This window comes from Armigeres subalbatus, chromosome 3 (assembly GCF_024139115.2).
Source record: "Armigeres subalbatus isolate Guangzhou_Male chromosome 3, GZ_Asu_2, whole genome shotgun sequence".
Lineage (NCBI taxonomy): Eukaryota > Metazoa > Arthropoda > Insecta > Diptera > Culicidae > Armigeres > Armigeres subalbatus.
In genome coordinates, this window is record NC_085141.1 from 384535538 (window position 1) to 384563410 (window position 27873).

A 27873-nucleotide genomic window follows, 5' to 3' on the forward strand; every position below is an offset into this window, starting at 1 on the left:
CTTGGTGGTCATATGGCTACCGCTTCTGCCTCATACGCAGGAGATCGTGGGTTCAATCCCAGGCCCGTTCCATTCCTCCTGCTTTGTATCTTTTCATTTATTTCTCATGTTCTAGCAATCGCTAAAACTGGAAATGGGCTTTCATACCATTTCCATCTTCTATAGGGTAAAGACCCAATAGTGGAGGAACTAAGCACGTTCTCCCACTATTTTTGGTTTACACCAAGCCTATACTTCATTTCACCTACCTCAAATATGCGAACGAATAGTCACTGATTATGCTTCAAAGATAAGTTTCACAATTGCAGCACCATTCATCGTTGTTGCCTAAAATGATGCCTCCAATTATTGGTGCAGTATTCCAATAGTTGCGTTATTTTTTAATTCGTGTTCCTATAGTTGCGAATCCCATTGCTTTTATATGGGACTCGCAACTATGGGAACACTACCGCAACTATTGGAGCAAAGACGAGAAAAAGATAATGTATTTCAGCGATAATTTACCGATTTTGATAGAAATCCAAACCGTTTTCCGTTATTTCATTTAATGACAGGACAACTGTTTGATTGACTGTATGGGTTGCTGCGTTAAATAAGTAGATTTTGTGAAAACAACACTACCGCAACTATAGGTACACCCACGACTATCGGATCACTTGCCCTACCTATACCTACAACTTGATTAGTTCCAGCAGGTAACTGTTAGAATTCGAACTGAGCAAAAAAGCTCGTTTCATTACTATCACATTGGCAACCCAATTGGCAACTATCACATTGGCAAGGAGGCAGCAGGGACTATGTCCAAAGGCTTGACGACCCCTCCCCAGCTGTCTGCGAGTCAGGGGGTTCTGCCTAGGAGGTGGTTGGGGTTAACAGGGGGCTCTGTTAATTCCCTCCCAAAAACCACAAGTATCCGCAAGCAGACCCTATCAAGCGACCGTGTGCCGCTTAAAGCATACAAGCCCCTAACCCCGAATCCCAAGGTGTCAGGCGACCCGTGCCGAAGGGATGAATAACCGGGGGGTGAAACAATTATCCAGGTCGTTAACGGAGCCTATGGAGGTTCCACAGAGTGAGGGCTGTTTCGGCGGCAAGCGGGTTGCAGTGGGTGGTACCCACACACCCCCAAGTGGTGCATATGCGGTGCAAGCGAATGGGAGTTGGGGGTATTACTCGTAATACCCTCACAGAGTGACGGACCGAGTGTATGGGTGAGCACACAAGTAAGACTCGCATGGTCGGTTGTGTTAGAATGACTGGAATGACTGTCTGGTGAGGCCTGGCAGGAGTGTCGGGGGGCAGATACCTCTGCGGCATCTCAGAAGTAGGGGACACGAAAGTCTCGCTGTGACTGGCAGGAGTGTCGGGGGGTTGATGCTTCTGCGGCACCTCAGAAATCGGAGACATGTAAGGTGAGTGGTGCCACTCCGTTGCAGGATGGGGTGACCACCACACTGTCTGGGCTTCGAAATGTCAATAGGTGGGTGCTACCTGCAAAGTACCTGTTCTCGGAACCTATTGGCCGTATCAAAGCCCGGGTAGGTGAGTGTTAGGCACGCGTGACGTGCCGGGTGCTCCACGCCCAAACGATGCACAGGAGGTGCACAGAGTGGATAAAAATGGGAGATGGGGGTATTACAACCCCCACTGAGTGAGTGACTGAATGTCAAGAGAGTGGTGCACAAGTGGTGCAAGCGATTGGGACTGAATGTATGAGCGAGCACACAAGTCAGACTCGCATGGTACGTATGGTCAGAGTGGCTGCTTAGGCAGTAGTGTGATCCGGCTGCCAGGGACGGAATGAGTGAAGTCTCGCTAGGCCTGGCAGGAGTGTCGGGGGGCAGATACCTCTGCGGCACCTCAGAAGTAGGGGACACGAAAGTCTCGCTATGACTGGCAGGAGTGTCGGGGGGTTGATGCCTCTGCGGCACCTCAGAAATAGGAGACATGAAAGAGCCTGCCTCCGCAGCCACCAACCTAGGGTCGCCTCCGGCTTGGTAGACAAGTGGTGCCACTCTGTTGCAGGACGGGTGAGCACCATACTGAGTGAGGACTGTCTATGTTGTGAGATGGCGGCATGGGGTAGTAATTCAAGCGGCATAGTCAGGTGAGTGTTGGGGCACATGTGGTGCCAGTATGTCTTGTGCCAATGTGTTGCATGGGGAGTGTCGAAGAGTTGAGGCGCATACGTGCACTTGTGTACGTCATGGAGGGGGCGCAACGCCCAATAGTAATCCCCCGAAGAATTGCTTAATTGCGGGCCGGGGGAATGACTGGAGAGGAAGGAGTTGGTTTTAGTGGGTCGGGAGTGGTGATCCCATCCCCACACTACCTGGGTTCGCCTCCCCAGGTGTCTGTTTGCAGATTTCCATTACCTTCGTTAAGAAAAAAAAATGGCTACCCGTTAACCAAGAACCTCTGTCATAAAACCTAACCCCCAGTTTCCAACTGGGTGAACTCGTGGCGAGTGCAGAGGTTTTCTCGGCTTGCAGTAAATAAATAAATAATAGTAATACTAGAGCTCTCGGACTGTGCACATTGAGGTTGGAGAGCAAATCCCATGCTTCCATCCATTGGTTCCCTGTGCAATTGCGATTGTTCTGGTCGATCACGGAGTAGCAACTACGAAATGCACGGTCATCATGCTCATGCTCATGCTCACTAAAAGGTGCTAATCGAAAGTAAGAAATTTGCGGAAAAAAAATCACTTATGCGACAATTTCTAATACGACAAACAAAATCTTTTTCATAAAATGATAGTCATGAAAAAGGATCAATTAAATGCGCCTTTGTAATCACTATCAGTAGAGTAGAGTGTACAGCAAATAATTTAAAAAAAATCAATGACGTGTAAAATTGCCGCTAGTCCTAATAAACTAATAAACACTTGATGTTCAATTTCATTTCAGTTCATTTTGATTTGAAAGAAAGGTAAGATCGATTGAATGTTACGTTTATTTGCATGCTCCAAATATCTACATGAAAATTCATTTAAAATCACAACATATTTTTATCTGTGTGGGGCAAGAGTGCGCGTGGGGTAAGTGTACGTTTTCGATTTTTTGAAGTTATAAAATAAGATAACAGTTTGATAGGTATTGATCTCTCCAAATGAATAAAAGTGTGCGTGCACAATTAGAGTTTTTGTGTAAATTAACGTTTATTCTGATGCACATATTTGGAGCATCAAAATAAATCTAAAATTAAGTTAGATATCAAAATTACATCCCTTTAAAATTAAATTAAGATCGTTGAATTTTACACGTTTGGTATAACTGACGCATGTAAAATTAAACGAATGTAAAATCCAACGGACGACAACGTTTCATCACCCAATTCCTAAATCAAACTTTAAAAAAAATATTTTTTTATTTTTTTAATGTTTTATTTTTTATTTTATTTCAATTATAAATATTCACAATCACAATAAAAATATCAATAGTTGTAGAGTGATCCATTTAACTCAGGCATCCGCATGAATTTATAGTTGGCCATCACATCCGCGGAAATTGAGAGCTGGCGCCAGGTCAAACAATTCAACTGCAAAATAAGCAATCGATGATTTTTAAGCAATTAAATAATATTCATCAATATATATTCTTACCGTTAACGTAGTTGCTCCGTTAGGTTAAACTTCTTCACTAATGCCCGGTTTTAACAACACAATTCAAATCTGATCTTACAATATTCACTATAACAAGTTATGTATGTCTCCATGTTGTTTTCACATTAAAAGTTTGCGGGTTGAAATTTACACGATCGTGTAAAATTAAAGTTTTATTGATGGGAAATTAAATACATATTGATGTTTTTCTACATCAATTGAAAAATGAGTAATGACTCGTGTAATTTTATATCTTTTTCAATGCTCTAAATATGTGCATCGATTTTGATGGAATTTTAAATCAAATGACACATTCAATTACTGTGTTATTACGACTGGGTCTGTTTACATGTCGTTTAAAAAACTGTTTGATTCCGCAGTATTCCTCTCAAAGTGTTTGTGAGAGTTTAGCAGCAACTGGATTACCACACACATATGATATGCAGAAACTTGTCAAACCGGTCATTTTCAGGATCAGCATTTTAAATGGAAGACAATGCAATACCAAATTTTCAAAACGACTTATCTGCTTTTGTAAACAAAGATTCAAGCGTCAATTTGACGAATCTGATAGCACTCCCACGCAAACCAACACTATCAATATTTAGGTAAAGGCTTCTGCTACCTGTTGATGGTGTTGGTTGGGAGTTCTATCAGATTCGTCAAATCGACGTATTTGAATTTCTGTTCACAAAAGCAGATAAGTCGTTCATCGTACATCGGTGGGGGTTAAGGACAAGAGGTCGAAAGACAAAAAGTATAATGGACAAATGGTCGAAAGTGACAAAAAGTCGAAAGGATGAAGTTCCAAACGGGACAAATGGTCAAAAGTACAAAACGTGGACAAAAGATCGAAAAGAACAAAAGGTCGAAAGGGACAACACGTCGAAATAGAAAAGAAACTGAAACAGAGAGAATCAATCTTGCACAATACTCATTCTTCAACTTTGATTGATGAGATGAGTGTATTACTTCTGCTTGAAGTTAAATGCATTTCACAAATTCAGTTGAAATACACCCAACTTGTTATTGATAGACCCTTAGGCCCTTGCGTCCATTTGTCTTTTTCGACCTTTTGTCCCTATTGACCTTCTGTCCTTTTCGATGTTTCGATGTCGACCTTTTGTCAGCGATGACTGCTGCAGCGAATTTAATCGCCGCGGTTGCGTCTGTAGCAATTTTGTACAGCCCACCTCATAGATCAAGAACGACGTCATTCCATTTTCCACAGTCACCATGAGATTGTGCTTAGTGAGATTTTTTTTCAATTAAACTTGCTTTTATATATAACAGCGCACTAAGAAAATTCGCTCCGTGAAATCTCGATCGTAAACGACGCAATGTTGCTGCTGCCACGGCCACCATTTAGACGTCACCTAAGCCAACACCGTTGTAATTGGCAACGCTTCAAGGCACCGCCAGTGGAGCGGTTCACTCGCCGTGAAATCTCGAACGAAAATGACGCGCGGACGCAAGACACGGATCTTTTTATGCCCAGAGAAAATGGAGCGGTGAGCCAATTGTGCGTGCCTTACATCAATTTGATGTCCGTATTGGGGATGCACGAACAAGATTGGTTGGTTCTGCAAATTTTATCGTGCGTGAACGAATTAAAATTTTTAATACTATGACGTTGATAATCAATAGTTTTAATACAATTAGGAAATTTGTGGAAAGTTTGCGAATTGATTGATATATAAATCTTAAAAATCCATCGAAAGGTGAAGGCGTTTTTATCGTTTGAAATCATACATGATTGATCCTCAATTTTCTTTTTGCACCATGTATCCGAGCCTTAGACGTAGTTTACCTCAAAATGTAAGTTTTGCCCTCATTCAAAACGCGTCATGAGGCAATCGTTATTCCAGCTTTCCACGATGGCGGATGCTATAAAATTGCTATTTTGACAGTAACTGCTTGTAGACACCGAACTGAAACTCTCGGCTATTCAAAGTAACTGTTGTCAGACGCAACAAACAATTTTAGCTGAATATGCTGTTTTTTTATGTCGAAGAAGGTGATTTTTGGTCATAAAAGCGCACCTCTAACATTTTTTGGGAGTGGTTTCAACAGCATCCCATTGCCATCATGTCATCACCCTAATATTTTTTTGCGACTGCCTAAACATAATTTGAAGATGCAGTGATGCGCAACTTATTCAAACTAGCGAATGCTGTTTACCAATTTTGACGATTTGAAAAATGTTGCGTCATTATTTTCTGCTTTCAACCAAGAAAAATATTACGTGCAAAAAAATATGGACCTCTCAAAAAGTGGAAATGAAACCTCAACGCGACTTTGGTATCACTATCACATCACAACAGCCCCCGAGAAGCACACTTCAAGACAAAATTTTCAAAACGACTTATCTGCTTTTGTAAACAAAGATTCAAACGACGATTTGACGAATCTGATAGCTTTCCCACGCAAACCAACACCATCAACAGGTAGCGGAGTCTTTCACCTACCTATTAATGGTGTTGGTTTGCGTGGGAGAGCTATCAGATTCGTCAAATCGTCGTTTGAATCTTTGTTTACAAAAGCAGATAAGTCGTTTTGAAAATTTTGTCTTGACTTGTCACATACCAGTCACTGTGACTCTAATGCGACCAAATCCAATTACATTAGAGTTGCTGCAACTAAATCGATCTGAACTGTGTTACTAGGGCCGTTCTATCCCACCCCCTTACTGAATCACCCAACCCCTTACTGAAAAAAAAACACAATAAGCTAATGTCTACTTTATAATGTTGGATATATTACACCCCGAAAATAATTATAACGCATTCGCTGATTTTTATCCAAAAGTGTCATGATATTGAGGATTAAAATCTCGATTTCTAGCTATTAGATTAAGGACATTTTTGACATCGCATGAGCATGATTGACCGCCCACGGTTGCTACTCCGTTATTGTCAGCCGTTGGCGGTCAGCCCTCAGTCGGTTATGGTCAGCTGGTCAGGTCAGCAGATGACGTTTGGGACTAACATCATCCTTAATGTGGTCTTGTTGTGTAGGGGTAGGGGCTATCACGCCTATCTAGAGAGTAGGAAGTTAATGGTTCGTCTCCTTCAAAGGCACATTTTTTCACAAATTTCATATCAATTTGTCCATTTCGAAACATGTACTGTGCATATGCACAGCCAAGATATTTAACAAAAAAATGATTTTCGTACGGCCGAGTTGCTGAATAATATGCAATTAATTAAAAAAAACCTGTCAATTGTGAATATAGAAATGGCGCCTCATTACTGTTAAGAATCCTTACTTTTTGCCACAGCTATCTGTTTTGTTCCATTTTACATTATTTTGTAATAGTATTTTTGCAAGCGTTGTGATGTCCGTTGCTAGATTATAAGATCATGATAAAATCAAAACAGATAATCTGGCTTATATATATTTTTTGAAGCAATTCAATTACAACTATACGAACACTGAAATCTCTTCATTCCACAAAAATGCGAAGCGTTCCTCTCGTGCCTTTCTTTGATTAACCCAATATGGAACACTAAAGCCACCCACCGATATGGACCGCTCGTAACAACTCACCAAGCATCAATATCAATTTCAACATTGATAAAACCATCGCGATATGCCAAAGTTTGCGATATTCAGAACAACGCACAGCAATTTCTCCATTCCCATTGCCAATAACAGTGCGATTAATCTCTCATCCCGGGGCTTCGGTAAATGTTAGGGCGTTCAAAAACTAACTCAAAAAACTTCTGAAACCAAAATTATTTGTTCAATTCTTTACATCATCTCAATTTTATAGCAACGTCAGCTTTGTAAATAAATGCCTTAAAAAACTATTCCGAAATCCAATTTTGAATAATCATGAATATCTTTACAAAATCTTTGCAAAACCCGTATCTCAAAATTGTAACTTAAATAATCGAAAACTACAAACAAACTCGCTATTCAGTATTGTAAATTTTGATCAGACTCAACTAAAACATCTTCTTTGATTAAATTTGAGTTGCATTAGGCTGCGTTGAATACCATAAGTATTCCAATTTTCATTTCTGGAGTACCCTAATTCATATCGCTCACATTCCATCCAACTAACGCTGCACAATATCGAACGAATGATTTATCTTTTTCTATTCCATTTTCATTGTGACTCCCTTTTTACTGCTTTACAATGCAACGGTCGAATTCAGCACGAACGGGTAAGGCACCCGATATGTTGGTGCTCGCATCGATGGATCGCGTAGTGGATGCCATGGAGAATCACGATGACCATGTTGCTCACCTTTTCTGGAGCCCCGACGGCAAGCAGCTAGGTGAGAGATATGCCATTATTCATACCCACTAAAATAAGTACCACAATAATGACAAGGATCGAGAACCGTGTCCACCCCGTGGGGATGGTCAGGATCCTATGTTAAACACTTTCCCCGCGAACCTTAGTCAGATGTTTGAATCAATGTGGTCCAAAATCAAGCCTCAATTGCTCTTTGTCTATCGTGCACTGTACACCGATCGGCTTCTATAGTGGCGTTTAGGATTAGTAGAAAATTAGATTATCACATAAAATCATAAACATCTGTTTTCTATGACATCATCATCCAAAGAAGGTTAAATATCGTATTCTCCTTTCTAGCAAGTGCCGGGTGCGATGAAATGTTAACCATTTGGAACTTCTTTGGCACCTCGCCCACCGGCCAGCAAAAGGGTGCGTCATCGAGTCATCCGTTGCAGGGGAAACGTAACAAGGAACCGATGGAAGGCTTCGATTATAGCTTCCTCTTCAAACCAATGCGCTAAACGTAACAACAAACGCCAACAACAACATCAACATCATCCGTCCATGTCGACTGGAAGGTACAATCCGAACAACAAGAGGTTAGAGTAGTAAGGTGCTCCTGCAGGGGCCTCCCGGTTGTTTGTTTTTCCTATGAGATATGACATGCTACAAGAGGGAACCCGCCCAGAAGCACCTCCAGCAAGACACGAGTTTCCACGAGACGGGAGAGTCTTCAACACACACCGCTCCGTCCCGAACAACAGCAATCACCAAACCTCCCTCCAATAAACCCACCAACCAACAGCCTTCACCACTTTAGCCATCATTAGTGCACGACAGTCGAGCCCGACGCTGGACGTCGTCGATGTCGTTGTCTTTGCCAAACCGCAAACAGATACATACCCTCGGCAGCGCGGTGGCAAGTCATCATCGATATTTTTATGCACGGGAAAATGAACCCAGATATATGGAGCAAAAAAACAGAAGAAGGTAATTAAATTAAAAAGTATAAATTTTAATTGAAAGCCACCCACGCGCGAAAGTGGTTGAAGTATGGCACCTATCCTTGTCAAGGCGAAGAAGCTTAGAGGAGCACCAGGAGAAGGAAATTTACATACAAATGATATAAAGTTTGTTGGATTTACATAAATGCATATGATTTTACTTACCTCTCCAACTACAAATCAAACTCTTTTATTGGCGTTCATCTGTCTTTGCATGTCTGCCGTAGACCGATGTCGATTAAGGTAAGTTCGCAGATTGTTGATAATTCAAAAATAATCACCTGTTTTTACGATATTCATGATTTTACATTTTTCCCATACCATTTGTATGCTGCTTTTGAAGTTTGAACTTGTTTTACAATTGACTATTTTACCTTACGTGGAATTAAACAGCCTTCCGAGTAGCCACCGTTCAGTTGGTAACCCGTGCGTCAAGTCCACTCCCATGCAAAACTTTGCATCTCTCTTTCACCCACCATCATCATTCCATAAATGCATTAAACATGAGGAATTAGTTGAAGGAATTAATCATATCAGCAGCATCTGCTGTCGTTGGCTTCCTCCATGCGCACTGTTCATCGCAATGCAACTCTCAACATATGTATGTATGCGCATGTATGCAAAAGATTAATAAACACATGATATACAACAAGCCCAAGTTTGTTGTTTGAGAGTGAAAAAATCCATCTTCCGGACATAGACTGTGTTGAAAAATTGTCCCTACAGCACATGCGCATATAAAAATCAGTTAAAAAAATACATAATGCTTCTATATTAATAACAGCCCAAATATTCATCCCAACCATCGATAAACCGGCCCTCCTTAGCCGTGTGGTAAGACGCGCGACTACAAAGCAAGACCATGCTGAGGGTGGCTTGGCTGGGTTCGATTCCCGGCGCCAGTCTAGGCAATTTTCGGATTGGAAATTGTCTCGACTTTGCTGGGCATAAAAGTATCATCGTGTTAGCCTCATATGTTAGCCTCATAGTTAGATATATGAATGCAAAAATGGTAAACCTGGCTTAGAAACCTCGCAGTTAATAACTGTGGAAGTGCTTAATGAACACTAAGTGGCGAGGCGGCTCTGTCCCAGTGTGGGGATGTAATGCCAATAAGAAGAAGAAGAATCGATAAACAAAAATGAAAATCGATTATATTATACTATGTATCACAATAATGAATGGAATACATTCTTAAAAGTTCGGAAAATTAAACGAAATTTTGTTTAAGAAACATATTAGTGTAAATAATCCAATAGTGGAGGAACTAAGCGCGTTCCAAAAATATTCATTTCCCTAGAATAACATTAAATCTCAATTCACTCACCTTGTTTGTTTATGTTTTGCACCGAAAATGAATTTTTCACCCCCGCCTTCTTCTCGTCCATCAATTGGGAAGATTGAAACACCTAGCTGTGTATTCATCTTGGTTCAAACCAAAAGTGATAACTCCAATTATTGGTACAGTGTTCTAATAGTTGCGATATTTTTTCATTTACTGTTTTATAATTGCAAATCCTATTGTTTTCTTATGGAACTCGCAATTACTTTAATGATACTTTACCGATTTAATGCAATTTTCAACCTGTTTTCTTTGTTTTTGTGTAATGACAGTTCGATAAATTGATTGACTAAATGGGTTGCTGCGATTAAAATGTAGACTCTATAAAAAGAACACCACCGCAACTATATAAACACCCACGACTATCGGAACTTTTACCCTAAGCATGGGTGCACGGCGTTGAACTTAAGAAAATAAGAAAGAAAGCACCTGTCTAGCGTACTGGTTTCGTGGGATCAAACCCTACCGAAGGTTTACCCTCCAATATATTTTTCGAATAAAATCTTTCACATGTTGTGCAATTGCACAAATCGAGTTTCAGACAGAATAATAATAATACTTCTCTAACTTTGTCACGCAGTGAAAAATTGTGTTCCGTTACCGGGACTCGAACTTCAATCGAGTGATTGTAGGGTGTCGTTGCTATGTACTCATCCAATTTACTCAACTTGAGAAGCAGAGAAGAAGATGGCTATGCTTTTACTGAAATATGTCGATATTTAGATCGTGATGCCATGGTAATCACATGTAAACAACAGTCAGCTAAACGTTGAGCACAGAAGAATAACTAAATAATAACCAACACTATTATACGATAAATTTGATAACAACAATCAATCATTTTAAATTAGAGAAGTTCCTCCAGAAGTTCCTCCAGGAATTCCAACGGAAGTTTCTCCAGTAATTCCTCTGAAAGTTCCCCCAATTATTTATCCGTAAGTTTCTCTAGGAATTCCACCGGAAGTTCCTCCGGGATTTTTTCTGGAAGTTCCTCCAGTTATTCCTCCAGGAATTCCTCCGGTAGTTTCTCCAGTAATTCCTCCGAAGGATCCAGCAGTTATTTTTACGGAAGTTCCTCCATGAATTCCTCCGGAAGTTACTCCTGGAATTCCTCCAGAAGCTCCTCCAGGAAGTTCTCTGGAAGCTCCTCCCGGGAACTCTTGCGGTTTTTTATTGAGAAATTTCTCAGAATTTCCTCCTGAAGTATTCCTCCTATATGAAAGCTCCATGATGTTGGCTAAGGAAATTCCCGAGAAGTCCTGTAAATTCTTAAATAATCACTAAACCCCCTTCCAGAAAATTGACCAGAAGTTTTTGAAGAACTTCTTATGGAAATCAAATTGCGAAATCTAGATCTAGAAAATGGGGCCTTCCCTAGCCGTGCGAAAAGATCCGCGGCTACAAAGCGAGACCATGCAGAAGGTTGCTGGGTTCGATTCCTGGTGTTCATTATACTGCCGTTATACGCATAATTGTCCCATGTACATACGAAATCCCAGCAAACATGGGACAAATGTGCGTATGACGGCAGTATATATCTCCGGTAATTTGGCTTAAAAACCTCGCAGATAAATGTGAAAGTGCCTTATAACTACTGAGCTGTGAGGCGGCAATGTCCCAGTGGGGGATGTAATGCCAATAAGAAGATGAAGATCCAAAAAATCTTAAACGCATTTCTCTGGAAATTCTTCCGAAATTTCTACCCAAAATGTCTCCACGGATTCTCCCGAAAATTCGTTTACAAATAAATTATTCTGGAAATTTATTCACCGTAAATTTGTTTAGGAATTCTTCCGAAAAGTTATTCAAGAACCCCTTCAAAATTTCTTCAAGAATCTCCCCGGCAATTCCCACGGAAACTTCTCCGGAATTTCACCAAGAATTAGACCAGAAAACCATAAGGGATTTTTCCAGGAAATTCTCTCTTCCGAAATACTATAAGAAAAATACTCCGGAAATTCTCCCGCTTTTTCTTCAGATACTTTTTTTTAGAAATTCTCCTAAAAAACAAAAATATCGCGAAAATTCCTTTAAGAACTCTTCCACAAATATCTTTATATGTATAGAACTCCACAAGGAACTGCTCCGGGAAATTTCTCTTCCATGAAGAATTCACGACGGGATTTTTGTGGGAATATCCGAAGGAGTTCATAAGAGATTTTGATGATCAATGCATGAAATGTTTCTTGAAGAAATACACACAGGAATTCCTGGTTTGAAACTCAGAAGAAATTTGGAGGAATTCCTGAAGGTACTTCTGGATGAATAACTGAAGGAACTTCCGGAGGAATAACGTTTCCCTAATTCTTATTCAACAGCGCTGTTTGTATCTGGCGGTAGATTTCCAAACTCTCAGCTACATCAAGTTTCCACGGGGAAGAGACATTTCTTAAGATTCTGATATTTGATGTCGTAATTGCGTGATTTTCCTTATACGTATGCTCTGCTACCTTAGATCTAAACTCGTAATACGATTCCTTATCGTTTTCTCTTTTCGCCTTACTTACTTCCGCCATACATATGTTCCTTGAACCTTACATCTAATGATCTTTTTGTTTGGTCTACATAGATTTTTTCACATTGGGAACAACTTTTTTATAAACGTCTGCCTTATTCAATATTTCTGCTTGAATGAAGGATTTCATTGAACTTAATAAAGACTTGTAATCCGTTTGTGAACACATTCTAACGTTGGACGACTACCCAGTATGATAATCTTTACCTTCCAGTTGAGCTATCGGAGTCACCAATTGGGCGTAATAGACCAGATATATGGATAAAAAAAATTAACATTTTACCCAAAGGAGTTTGACTGGGAGTGTAGTAGAGGTGTGCGCCTGTTCGAAAATCGTCGGCGGCGACGTTTGTCATCATTTTGGTCGGCGGCAAAGTTGTACCAAAAGGTTATCATTTCACTCCAAAATCGAACTTTTTATAGAAGTCTCGGAGACTCACGATGTTATATACCAATCGACTCAGCTCGTCGAACTGAACACATGTCTGTCTATCCGTGTGTATGTGTGTGTGTGCGTATGTGTGTATGCACACAAAAACCGAAAAACATTAGCCACTTTTTCATATAGTAATTCTTAACCGATTTTCTCGCAACAAGTGGTATTCGACAGGCGACAAAGCCTTCCGAACATGACTCATATTCCGAACACTCGCTTTTAAATGGCCATTTGAGCTTTATTCTCGTAATTTTATCCATAGGATCTTGAATTCGTCTGTAATCTTGAACCTCAGTACGGAAAATCAATGAAAAACTTAGTTTATGGTCACTAAAACGCCAGTATTCGGAATATGAGTAATGTTCGGAATTTGAGTCAACTTATTAGAAAATTGTTTTCGGATTTTCCACAGGAACTCTTTTGAAGTTTTCATGAGAATTTCTTTGGAATTTCAAGGGGAAGGAATTCAGGAAATTGTTCTTAAATTCTATATTAAATTGTTTAAAATATGCACGGACAGTTTTTCGGAATTTCCGTTGATTGTTCTTCAAAATTTACTCAGAAAATTCTTCGAAGTATCCGCGGGGAAAGTTTTCATTAGAAACTCTGTAATTTTCATGAGAAATTCTTCGGAATTTCCACGGAAAATTCTGGTAAATGGAACATGATTCGGAATTTCGATACGAAATTCTTTGAATTTTGCTCACATTTTTTTAATCCTTTCGGAAAATTATTCGGAATTTCCACGAGAAATTAAAATATTAAATTATTTCCACGAGAAATTAAAATTATTACTTGACTTCAGAATTTCTAACATTTTCACGGAAAACTTTTCGATATTTGAACGTAGAATGATTGGGAGATTTTTATTTTGCAATTCCACGGAAAATTATTTTAAAAAAATATTTGACGAAATCTTTTGGTGGAAAGCCATTCAATCGAATTACGCGTTAAGCCGAAAGTCATCGACCCGAAATGGACGTTCGTACGAAACGGTTATTAGACCGAAAACGGTTTGACTGAAATAAAAAATAACAAAACAAACAAAAATATTTCTTTTATTCGATATTTCACTTTCATTCGATAATTTTATTTGATTTCACCAGCAAACATATCACTTTTTGAAAGTTCATGGGTAAAGTTCACCTTTTTTGTCCTTGTGCTGAACCACTCGTCGCAGACGATTGAGGAATGCATCGATCGAGTCCCGCGGCTGCTCTTGTATTATTTTTCAAGAGTTCACCAGATGTCGCTGCAGGACTTGCACAAAAAACATGATGTTTTAGAGCAGCCGCGGCCTCCAACATACTCCTGACAGTGAAATTCATAGGGTTTATGTCCGGCGAACTCGCTGGCCGCTCTTAGCTTGAAATGACTCCTGGAAACGCCTTAGTTGGGTTTTCTTCATTTTTTGAGCCGGCGTCCAATCCTGTCGTAAGACCCAACCCCTGGTATCAAAATAACGACGTGCCCACGGTTCGACGAGGTTTTGTAGAACTAATTCCCACTACGTATTTTGTATTATATTACTTTTACTCACTTATGTAGCAGTTCATTTGCCCGACCCTGTAGGTTTAACGTATGTATTGTGAGAAAAATCCAACTTCGCTAGTCACCCATTTCGGTTTTCTACTGACTTAATAATATTGATATTGTCGTCTGATCTTTTATCTTATATATCAATCAAATCCATATCTCATTTGGCCATCGAATCAAATTTGTTATTATTGTGCTATTTTCTAATGCTCAGTTTATGGTTAAAATGTCGACCCGTTTGGCCAAAGTACCATTTCGGCGAACGGCATTTTCGGTCAAATGACCTATTTGTCCTAACGACTTTTTCGACCAAATGATATTTTCGATCGAATATGCCCATTTCCGCTAAAAGACATTTTCGGCCAGATAGGTTTCGGCCAAACCATTTCCTAATAACCGTTTCGGACAAATGGAATTCGGCAAGATGACTTTCGGCTTAACGTTCTATCGGCCAATAAGCATTCGATCAAATAGCTTCCTGCCAAATGCCTATCGGCCAAACGATGGTAATTTGGCCGAAAAAGTTGTTTGCCTTCACAGGTCATTTAACTGAAAATGCCGTTTACCCGAAATAATCGTTTGACCGGAAATGTCGTTTGATTGAATAGATCATTTGGTCGAAAATGCCGTTTGGTAGAAAGGATGTTTTGGCAGAAAGAGTCATTAGGCCCGAAAATGTCCTTTCTGCCAAATTATCAGTCGGCTAAACGACTTTTTCGGAATAATGGTCAGTTCAGCCGAACGACACCTTCTGCCGAATGTTCATTTTGACCAAATGATCCTTTCTGACAAACGACCATTTCAACCATATGAGCTATTCGGACAACCGACTTTTTCAGCCAAAAGAACTATTCAGCGTATTTTTCTTTTGACTAAATGACATTTTCGGCCAATTGTGCGAATCTAAATTGCTTGTTCCGTCAAATTACATACAGTGAACTCTCCCTTACTCCATGTTAAAGGGACCATCGAGTTAGGGAGGTAACGAGATAGGGAACACGTTTATATTTTTCCCAAAATATAAATACTTTTCATAGCATGTAGAAATATGGTTCAAGATCATTTGGCGAATGCCATTTGGTCGCAAGGGTCATTTTTAGAAGAAAGGGTCACTTGGCCGAACAGGGAAAATGGTGAAGAGAGAAGTGAGATTTTCGAAGTGACCAGTTAAAAGTGAGAAATGAGAAGTTGGAACTGAGTACAGGGTAGTGAGAAGTGAGTGAGAAATGGAAGTGGGTACTTAGTAGTGAGATATGTGCAGTAGAAAAATGAGAAATGAGTAGTTAGAAGTGAGAAAAGAGAAGTGATAAGTGAGTGGTGACCAGTGAGATGCGATAGTTGCGAAGTGAAATGTAGTAAGTGAATGGTGAGGAAAACTGAAGCAAGAGGTGACAAGTGAGGAATGATAATTGGGATGTGAGAAGTGAAAAGTGAGTGGTGAGGTATTAGACAAAAAAAGAAGAAAGAAGGATGAATAAATAAATAATAAGGAAGAAGAAGAAAGACAAAAAAAAGAAAAGGGACAAGGGAATAACGAAAAAGGAAGGAGAATGCAGGAATAAGGAAGATAAAAGGAGAAAGAAGGATGAAAACAGGAGAAAGTGGAAGGTGGAGGGAAGAAAGAACAAGAAATAAGGTAAAGAATAAAGGAAAAAAGAAGGAAGAAAGTAGAAGGAAAAGGTAATAAGCAAGAAGAAAGAAGGATATAGGTAAAGAAAGAAGAAAGATGAAGGAAAAAAGGAGCAAAAAGAGGAATGAAGGAAATTGTAAAGAATTAGGATTAATTTAACAATTTTCAATTCTTACATCTCACTACTCACCAATCACAACCTACTTTCACTCCTCAGTTCTCACTCCTCATTTTAACAATTAATTTCTTACTGCTAAATTTTCTCAATTCTCACTTACTACTTACTCGCTACTTACTTTTCACATCTAACTTCTCACATCCCACTTCTTACTTCTCAGTTCTCACATTCACTTTTCATTCCTCTTCCCTCATTTCTCACTTCTGAATTCTCAATTCCCACTTCTCACTTTCTAACGAGGAAAGAAGGAATAAAGCGGAAGGAAGAGGAAATAAATTTTAAAAAAATAAGGAAAACAGAAAAAGAAAAAGAAGGAAATTAGAAAGTAGAGAAAATAAGAAAGAAGAAAGCTCACATAGCACTTCTCACTTTTAACTTTTCACATCTTCCTTTTCACTCCTTTTACTTACTTCTAACTTCTCACTTTTCATTTCTCTCTTCGAATTTCTCAATTTCAACATCTTTCTTTTCACTTCTCACTTCTTACTTTATACTACACAATATTAAACTATTCGGCCAAACGGAATTCTGCCAAATGACCCGAGACCGAATATATCGTGCATGGAAACCGTTTCTGACAACATCGAGTTAGCGAGGTGAAAATGCATTGGAAATTTATTTCGATTTATAGAATATCGAGTAAGGGAGGTATCTACTTACGGAGAAAACGTAGTATGCTAGATTCAAGGTACTTTGAATTTCATCGAGTAATGGAAAATATCGAATTACAAAACATTGAGTTAGGGAGAGGACAAACAACTTTCGGCCAAACAATATCGTTAAAAAATCCTTTAGAATTTCCATTGGAAGTTTGTCTTGGGTTTTACAGAGAAGTTTCCGAAATTCCGACAGAAATTTGTATGGCCGTATTTTCACGAAAAATTATCTGCAGTTGCAACGTGATGTTGTATGTATATCTATTTGAACATTCTATAGAATGTTTGAGAAAAATTCTGTTGACTTCTACAAATTTGCATCGGCGTGAAAAATTATAGATCAACGGCGTGATAAATTGCAAACGGCGGCGCGCTGATGCAAAAATGTCGGCGGCGGCGGCGGCGTGCCAAAAACAGTCGTTGGCGGCGGCGCACACCTCTAAGTGTAAGTACCCATTAAGGATCGGCTCAGTATTGAGGAGAATGAAAAAGGTGGAATTATAAAAAAGCGTAGACTATTGTGAAACCCTCTTTATGTATTGGGGCAAAACCGAAAACGGATATGAATATTCCGAGAACGCGTAAAGTATTTTCTAGGACTGCATGATATTTCGATGACTTCAGCGTTTTGAGACCAAACATTGTGTTAGCCTTAGCAATTAAAGAAATATTTATTATTATATGCCTGTAGCTGTTAATTTAACACACATGTGAATAAACACATAAATGAATATAAACACAATAATAATCAAATATAAATAAATTTTTAAATATATTAAGAAAGAAATGAATAAAAATTGTGCTTTGGACAAAGTGACGATGAGCGAGGCGTAGATAAAATATAAAATTGTTTTTCGCTCCAAGTCAATATGCGCCTTCAGTCTTCCGCAGGTCACGATATTGACCTACCGATTCGCTGCGTTTATCTAAAGCGTGCGAGGGCACCCATTTTCATTCATCTTACTGCACTTGCGCTTGCTGGGTGTACAGAAGAAGCTGCCAAAAAGGGATGTGTTTCATTCTTTAAAAAAATACTTTTAAATATTCCATTGGTGAGGTTTATTTAAAATGTTTTCTTCATTAATGGAACTTTGGAACGAATTGGGCAACAATGGCATGCATAGGAACCTTAACAAATTTTTAGCATTTGTTCAGGTTACTAAATATGGGATTTTTCTTACCATGAGTGGCCGGAACAATGAATACACTATGCCCCAGGGGTGGAAAGCATCTTCACTTTAAACCCAAAACCGTACCAGAGGCCGTCTTTAGACTGCTTTTTTTATCTTTTTTGTCATTTTTTGTGAGTAAAAAGGAAAATGAGACCCGCGCCCGATAATAATTGCCATTGATCATTTTGAAATTTTGATGGATTTAATTTTTTTAAATAATGCCAAACAAAATTCTAAATCATTCGAGACAGCATTTTCTGGATCATCGAAGGGGTGCTACCGTAGTCATCAACATTTGTTGAACTTTGTCGAAGGATTCACAAGTGTTTAAATGACACTAATCTCGGAAATCAATGAAAGCCATTTTTTTCTATATCGGTACCAGAATATGGGAAGGTGCATTGCTTCCGTAGATATTTAAATCTGTGACTGAAATGGATTACCTAGCTACATTAGGACTTTTATTTAGTTAAATAAAAACATAAATGTTTGTGGGTTTATTTGAATTACATGCTGGTCAACTGGCTCGTTAAGACGTACATTACGAGGTTCATAATTTTGAGATAAAAGCTAACCAACACTTTTCCTATTATCATTATTTGAAGACTCATGGTTTCTCGAAGTCTTAAAAGAATTTCAAAAAACGGAGTCATACTAAGCTATCGCTACATTTTATTGTAGACCCATACTGTGACCCAGTCAGCGCGTTGAGAGCATCTCCTTAGCAAGCATACTCCTCAATGAAGTGGGGTCTCATTTTCTATTATATTTGCGTTCGTTCTGATAAAATAACCCGGGATCCTATAAGCACCTGTTGCAAGCTTGCAGCTTTCGATCACTGACGATGCCGTAGAGACTACAATGTGAAACGGTGCATCGCCGTTGGCGTACTTATCTTCTTCAAATTGTTGGCTCGTGTTTGCCCGTTTTCAATTCTGCAAGGCATGCCAATCTTCCCCCGCTGCTGGACGAGATATTTGTTTTTATAACAGCGATATGACGGCGATCGGTCGGGGCTTGGAGAAAATAGAGTTGAAGATCGTGATTCACTTTGGCAGGAATAATTCCATTTGAGAAAATGAATGAGGATCTTGGAAACATAGGACCGGATTAGAATGATTGGCATTGCATCGTGATACCAAAGCAGTTAATTGAGTTTCACCTGACTACAAATCGTTTGATACGCTACTTAGCTTATGTATTTGATTGAGAACCAGTGCAAAAATAAGCAAAGCTCATTTATCATTGACTGTAAAACTTAAAAGCGAAAATATAATGGATGTGTTTTTACCAGAAACGAAAGTAATGGCCAAAACAAATAATTATTTACATGGACCAGATCCATTCCCTTGAAGGACCTCTTAAAGTATGCTCCTTGTGATCATTACGGCGCAAAATTCTCCCCAGCCATAACAAATCTTCCATTGCACCTGGATGGACACGGTCATTTGTACCGCCACCGACTGTTCAATGTTACAGCTTTCTTGTCCGAGCGACGGTGGTGTTATGATTGATAAGCGCATAATTTCTTCATTATGAGCGTCAATTTGTAACTGAGCGCTGTGTCAGTGTAAAGCTGGGCAGACCGACGACGAATCGATTCACGTGTCAGCACTTAAAATTCCACCTCCCATGCTGCTGTCGGTTAATCCACCCCGAGGGTTTCAGTAGCCCCTCCTTGCTGCTTTCGCTCATCGTCACGTTCCGGCGCGGAGTCCCTATTCATAGGCTCATCGGGGCTCTGAAATGGACCATAAAACCATAAATATCGAACATTTCACGATATTATTTGCATTTTACACTTCATTATTCATCTACTGCAGTCCAGACCGCTAATGGCCGTCGTTGTCGCCGTCATCGTCGTCGTCGTTGTATTGGGTCGCTGGGGATTTGACTTGCGGGTTCTGGGTGGAACCCAGCTCGCTCATAACGAAAGGTCAAGCATAGTTTAGTTGAACTCGCGCGGTATACCTGCTTGTTCAAGCTAGAGCTTCAAATAAGTGACTAAGGTGACTCAATTCAAGATATTCAACGACAGTCAGTGATTCTCAACCGTGATAGAAGAATGTCAACCGTCGAACCCTCACGCATGTACAAAATTACTTGCAATCCTCGGCCTAACTTAAACATATGTATATGTTCATGATAGAATTTGGGGATATGAGATAACACACTTTTTCCGGGCGAAACGAAACGAAATATGGATTTTCTGTCGATACTTCGAAAAGATACGAAACCAAGATCCATTCAATTCAAAACTTTACGAAACGAAACAAAATTTCAAATTTTCTCCGCGGAATTTTTATTGAATTGTTTTTGCCTGGCTTGCTGAGATCCACTACTACGTTGTCTCGATCCCTCGGCGGTCGTGCAACAAACTTCCTCACTCGAATCCTCCTGACTTCCCCCGGCATCGAGGGTGGACCACCAGTTCCGGCGAAGGAAACTTTCGCACCGATGGTGCTTCTACTACCGGCGGCTATCGCAGGGGACGCTTTCGCGCATTGCGCCGACTTCGTCTTCGGGTTGCAGAGGTGGTCCGACAGTTCCGGTGGTGGATGACGTCCGCACTGGCGGTCCGGTGGCGATTTTCAGCAGGTTGGCGGTTTGAGTGCCGAGGTCGGTCCGACGATTCCGGTTGGCAGAAGACTTCCGGTTCCGGCGCCCCGACAACCCGAGGCCAAACACCGCTTATTTGCTGGCCCTTCTCCCTCTACGCTGCAGCTCTGGCAGTATTTGCGTCACGACCGATTTACCGCATTCCACGTGTCTTCTTCGTTACATATTCGCTCTGTGATGTTATCCGCCCGTAGGGCAGGCATACCTCTACGTACTTCAGTAAACTTTGGGCAATCGAATACCACGTGTTGACACACGCCGGGCAGAGCGGCGATGACGCATGGCCCCACTGATGCAGATAGTGGCGGAAACAGCCATGTCCGGACAGGAACTGTGTGAGGTAAAAGTTCACCTCTCCATTGTCCCTATTCACCCACGTCGACACATTGAGGATGAGCCGGTGGGTCCACCTTCCATTATCCGCATTGTCCCACTCCTGCTGCCCCTTCCACTTTACCATAGAGGCCAGTCCCACCGTCTTCCTCACATTTCTGGTGTCTTTCCTTTAATAACGCTCGATATCCTCTGCTAGGGTTATGCAGATTGGAATCATTCCTGCGATAGACGCAAACTGCCTCCGACGAAATGGTTCGGTACGCACTCGCGACTCACGTCTCGAACGGCCACAAGGCGGAACTGCGGTTACGTTTTGACTTGAGCGCAGCTCCCCATGCTTGAACTCCGTACCACAGTATCAAGGATGATACTTCTGCCAGAAGACGCCTACTGCTGCTTTTCGGACCACTTATGTTCGGCATGATCCTTCCAAACGCACTGACCATTTTACCCGCCTTTTGCATGAATAGTCGACACTCACTCACTCCTAGATGCCTCAAAGCCCGCACCTACTGTATGTTGTGCCCTCATACGGTACTCTGCATCCACTGGGTCCTTCGGCAGTTGCTAACCATCATCACTTCTGTTTTGTGGTGAGCAATCTGTTGTTGGGCCTAGTATGAAAACCTTGCGGAACACCTGCCACCTGAACACCCTAATCGACTTTTGCCCCGAATTGGTTTCGTAAACCAGAATCTGGTTCTGGAAGTAACTCTTAAGGAACCTACACAAATAGTCAGGGACCCGCATACCGCAGCGTTGCGGCGATGTCCTCCCAGCTGGCACTGTTAAAAGCGTTTTTGATGTCAATCGTTACTACAGCGCAGAATTGATTGCCGCGTCTCTTCTTCTTGGCCGCTCTCTCTGAAACTTCAATGACCGTCCTGATTGCATTCACCGTCGATCTGCCTTTTCGGAATCCGAACTGCTTTTCCGATAAGCTGGTCTCGCCCTCCTGATCCTCGCTGTTACGACCCGATAAGCGTTGCCCCAAAGATCAGCGTCAGCTTCCCGGCACAACTCCTTGAAGCAGATGGATAGGCTGACTGTAATCGCCCGTTTGAAGGCCGATCTAGCTTCACGGAAGATTATCTTGCTCTCTGAAAGCGTTTTCTGGCTCTGAGACACGCAGCACGAAGACTAGCAAGAGTTTCGTTCTACCAGTAATTTAGCCGCCGGCTTTTCCTTGGCTCTAGTCTCCTTGGCACCGTCGCATCGCATGCATGAGTTTCTGTCAGCTCATCTGCATCTAGATTTGTAGCGCCGCTGTCTGCTCGAAGTGCTTCGATAAAAAGATCCTTTTCGAAGCCTTTCGTCTTCCATTTTCGCCTGCCATTCCTAATCTCTCGCCGTACCGTCGGCATTCGGCAATACTCTACCGGATCGCATTGGACTCCCTGCCATCTCAATGAAATGTATAAACGGTACCTTCGTTGCACAGCCTGACGTCCAGCTTTGCCAACGACTCCAGCAAACTGTAACCTCTGGGGCTAGTCAGTCTGCATCCCCACTCTACTGCCCAAGCATTGAAGTCGCCTCCGATGATTATCGGTTTTCGGCCGATCAGCTTCTCCGTGAGTGAGTTCAGCATCCGGTTATCCTGCTCCAAAATCCATCTTGGGGTGCATAGCAGCTAGACACGAAGATTCCATTGATTTCGGAGATAACGAAGCCTTCGCTTGAGCTGTCTACCACTTCTTGAATAGGGAATTTGACCATCACTTGGATAGCCGCAATCCCCGATGAGCTCGCCACCCAGTTGCCGTTGTCAGAAGGGATCTGATACGGTTCAGCAATAATTGCCACGTCACACAGTGCTTCTGTTCTGTTCTTTCAGCCCGAGGCTGGCTCGTCTCGTTGTGTATGTGTACAAATTTATTGAAAATTGACTGGTCGGACATTGAATTTCGGAGTTGTTCAGTTCCGCGTCAGCGCACTGAAGTGGAATCGGAGGAAACATCACTACAAGCAACAACACCATCCATCATAAGCCACGCCCCTAAGTAGTATGCTGCGTTCGACAAGTCAGACAGTGCGAGTATATAACGAGAGCTCCATCGCGTGTCAGTTCGTCAGTTCGTTTCGATTCATCGTATAGTGATCATCATAACAAGAAGAAGAGGAGAAGAAAACCATTTGTAACAAACAGGAATAAAAATGTTCAGATAAAACTTTTTGTGTTGCTTCCATTCTGGCTGATCCCTCACTTAATCCGCGTTGCAGTTTTGGCGTTCCTGAAATCGGTCCTTGTTAGGACCTGAGTTAATTAAGAATAATTTTCTTCGCTCGCATCGCATCGCTCTCGGCACCTGGGCCGCAAAGGAATTGCTGCGTGGGCACGCACGCCCTTCGCTAGTGGCACGGCTGCCACCTGGTGGATAATTAGCAACCCGCTACATGGATTGGTTTATCATCGTTCGCTTTGCTATCAGCAGTTTTACAGTCCACTGCTTGGTTACGCAACATTTGGTCCGTGCGAACCGGATTGGAACCTTTTTTTGGATATTGGATTTGGTCATCGATTACTGCCATCAATGTGTGCCCTGGATTCGAGTGAGTGGGTTGGCTAGTTGGAAGCAAAAAGTAAAGGTGGAAAAAGACAGTGCAAGTTGGAAAAGTGAAAATACTGTGAATTGGTGAAACAAAGTGAAACAAAAAACAATGAAAAGAACTCCTCTAAAAACAACTGGTGGTGCGCCGGGAGGCACTGGCGGTGCCGCTGGCCGTGATAGTGTTGAAATGGAAGACTATGATACTCTGGTGAATCTTCGAGGATTGTCAAAAGGGAAGATCACTCGCATGAAGAACACATTGGAGAAGGTGGAGGCAACAGCGCTTACGCTGCCACAAGTGAAGGTGTACATGAAGAGACTGGAGGCTGCATACAACGAATTTCACAACTACCACGAACGAATCGTGGCGGTGGTGGCGCCGGAAATGAGAGAGGACCAAAATAGTAAGTACGAGGAATTTGAAACAGTACACGAAATAGTATCAGTTTTTCTCGAAACCTGGCTCGAGAATTCTACCACGCCCAACTCTCAAACTTCTGTTAATCAACATGCAATTCAGCAACCGTTGGTTGTACAGCAATCGCTTCCTCGTGCCATCCCTACCTTTGATGGTAAATACGAGCAGTGGGAGAAGTTTAAAATTATGTTTAAGGATGTGGTGGACAAGTCGAATGAACCGCCGCGAATAAAGCTCTACCATTTAGAAAAATCATTGATTGGGAATGCTGCCGGTCTCATTGATGCGAAAACCATATCTGATGGTAATTACGACCGTGCATGGGAAATACTAGAAGAGAGGTTCGAGGATAAAAGGCGCATGGTTGATCTTCATATTTCTGGGCTGCTAATCTTTTAATTGTTCAAAAAAGGGGCATTGTGAACTTCGAAACCTGATCGATACTTGTGTGGGTCAAGTCGAAAATTTAAAATTTTTGAGGCAAGACTTTACTGGAGTGTCCGAATTGATTATCGTACACATCCTTACCAATGCTGTAGACAACGAGAGCAAGAGAGCATGGGAATCTACTATGAAACATGGGGAACTTCCAAGCTATGATGACACAATAACGTTTTTGAAAAATCGCATTCCCATTCTTGAAAGATGCCAGTTGTCCACTGTCAATAGCAATCAAAAACAGTCAAACCAAACGTCGCTTAAAGTGAAACCAGTGTCGAATAAGCAATCGAATTCGCAAGTGAATACAGCAACCGTGTCAATTAGCTGTGAGTTCTGTGATGGTGATCATTTTACTTTCAAGTGCCCTAAGTTCTACGAATTAACGATCCAAGCCCGGCTTAAACTAGTGCGTGACAAGCAGGTTTGTTTCAACTGCTTAAGGCGAGGCCATCGTGGAGTGAATTGTCCTTCATCGAAATCGTGTTCAAAGTGTCAGCGGAAACACCACACTCTACTTCATGGAGAAGGATCTCGTTCATCGGACATGGGTAAAATACAGCAAGTTCCTGTGCATCAGCAACAGCATTCATCGACAAAAACAGCAGTAAATCCAGAAGAAGGTTCATCAAACACTAACGAAGTCACTGCCGCATACTCTAATACGTGTGGGAACGCAGCGCAGCAAGTGTTGCTTCTCACAGCCAGGTATGGGAAAAATCGGTTCATTTAGCGCTAATCTTTCACTCACCTCTACACACAATCGCAAATTAGGCAACTGTACACGAGCCCTTCCGAAATTTTCAATTTCTATTGTCTGCCGTTTGGCTTCAGTTAGTGACGAATCATGCCAAAAAACAAACAGACAAAATTCATCGTCGAATCTTTCTCACAGATAGCAAATGATGCATAGCCGAGTATTTGTTTACATTCGGTTCGTCAACGAATGGAATCGCAATTGAGTGGTGAGTGAGGATTCGGCAGAAAGAATCAGGCCGCAAAACGAATCATTGAGTCTAAATTGAATCAATCTTCTGAGTCCAACTCAGTGTTTTCTGCTGCACTCACTACACATCGGTTCATTCTCATCTCTCGATTTCTTTTCGCACTATCTGTGGTTTCATTTATTCCTGCTGGGGGGTATTAATCGTTTGTTGGTTCGCTTTTGGGTTGAGTAGCATTCATTTTGCAATCGTGTGTTCGCTGATGGATGGGGATTTTAAATCGGTGTGGTTCGTGAGTGAGTTTTCCCATAGCTGCTCACAGCACAAGTGATTGTGTTGGATAAGCATGGGCAGCCGCATACATGTCGAGCACTCCTAGATAGCAGCTCGCAGATTAATTTCATTTCAGAGTCAATGGCCAACAAGCTAGGACTGCAGAAGGAAGAAGGAATATATCAATCACCGGGGTTAGCAACATCAAGTCTAACGTACGACATAAGACATGGATTCGAGTCTTCGCAGCTTCAAAATAGAATTGGATTGCTTGGTCTATCGTAAGTTCACCGGAATTTTGCCGACTTTTGATATCGATATTGCTTCGTAGAACATTCCGTCTGGAATACTTTGGCAGATCTCACATTCTACAAACCTGGTCAAGTTTGATCGGGATGGAGTGGTTCAACGACCTGATGAAGCCCGGACGAGTCAAACTATCAGAGAACCTTCCGATTCTCCTGGATTCCCACTTTGGATGGCTTGTTGGAGGAAAAATCACTGGCGAATTGATATCTGGATCTGTCGCTTTTTCACACACCGCAATATCGTCGTCAGATCAATTGAGTGAACAAATTCAGCGTTTCTGGAAATTGGAGAGTGTGGATATAGAACAAAACGTACCATCCGAGGCAGAAGAGTGCGAGGCCCACTTTCAGTCTACATTCCGTCGTACCTCCGAAGGTCGATATGTAGTTCAACTGCCTTTGCGGGAAACCTGTAAACAGCTAAGCGATTCGCTTCAGATGGCATTAAGACGATTTTACGCAATGGAGTCTAAATTATTCAAGCAGCCAGAAGTAAAGGAACAGTATGACCAATTCATGGAGGAGTATGAACATCTGGGACACTGTAAAGAGATAGATGAGGAACAGGATTTCGAAGGCATCCTTAAATGGTATCTGCCCCACCATGCGGTACTTAGACCATCGAACACTACAACAAAGTGCCGTGTTGTGTTTGACGCGTCAGCGAAAGTTTTTGGAAAGTCTTTAAACAATGAGATGATGGTTGATCCAACAATCCAGCCAGATCTGCAAATGATCATCCTGATGTTCCGGAAGCATCGATACGTTCTAAGCGCCGACATTGAAAAAATGTATCGGCAAATACTGATTGCAAGTTGCCACACTCCACTGCAACGAATATTCTGGCGAAAGTCTTAAAAGAATCCGATTCGAGTATTGGAATTGCAAACCGTCACATACGAAATGGCAGCCGCTCCGTTCTTGGCCATAAGAGCTCTGGATCAATTAGCGCGAGATGAGGAGAGATCACACCCTCGAGCTGCTGAAGTGGTACGAAAAGCTTTTTACGTGGACAATGTACTGTTTGGTGGAGATGATCTAGAGGAAGTTCTGAATCTTCAGAAGGAGCTGATTTCTCTTCTCAAACTCGGCGGATTTCACTTACACAAATGGGCAGCTAACGTCATTTTCTAAAGCATCTTCCTAATGAAGATTTGGACAAGTTGGTAAACATCGAAGGCACTGTCGCAAATGAAGTGATCAAAGCATTAGGACTGATGTGGGATCCCAATGATGACATGCTTATCTTCATTTCACAACCAGATTGTACTACATCAAACCCAACAAAGCGTCAGATTCTATCAATGATAGCAAGACTGTTTGATCCTCTTGATTGCTATCTCCGTTATTGTTCTTGCGAAAATTCTAATGCAAAAAGTTTGGAAGCGGAAGTTGGACTGGGACGATAAGGTGGATTAAGATCTTGCGCAACTGTGGAAGACATTTTTAGCTGCTTTACCTTCAGACTGGCAATTTCGGATCCCTAGACGGGTGTTTGTGGATGGCGCAGTTACGGTTGAAATTCACGGATTTTCTGACGCATCAAATGCAGCCTACGGCGCATGTATCTACATACGGTCCTTGCATGCTGACGGCACTACAACTATGAGTTTGGTAACGAGTAAATCAAAGGTCAACTTAGCCGGACAAACTCTAATCTTCT

General features: G+C 41.4%; 1 protein-coding gene across 2 annotated transcripts in view; it reads left to right on the forward strand.

Moving 5' to 3' along the window:
* Positions 1-9003, forward strand: part of LOC134223811 (protein cortex) — a 182294-nt gene extending 173291 nt beyond the window's left edge. For both annotated transcript variants that reach the window (XM_062703014.1, XM_062703015.1), the window contains exons 6-7: positions 7768-7890; positions 8211-9003. In XM_062703014.1, coding sequence (XP_062558998.1) covers positions 7768-7890; positions 8211-8374 — 287 coding nt within the window. In that variant the 3' untranslated portion in view covers positions 8375-9003. The remainder of the gene's footprint in view (positions 1-7767; positions 7891-8210) is intronic.
* The last annotated feature ends 18870 nt before the right edge of the window (positions 9004-27873 follow it).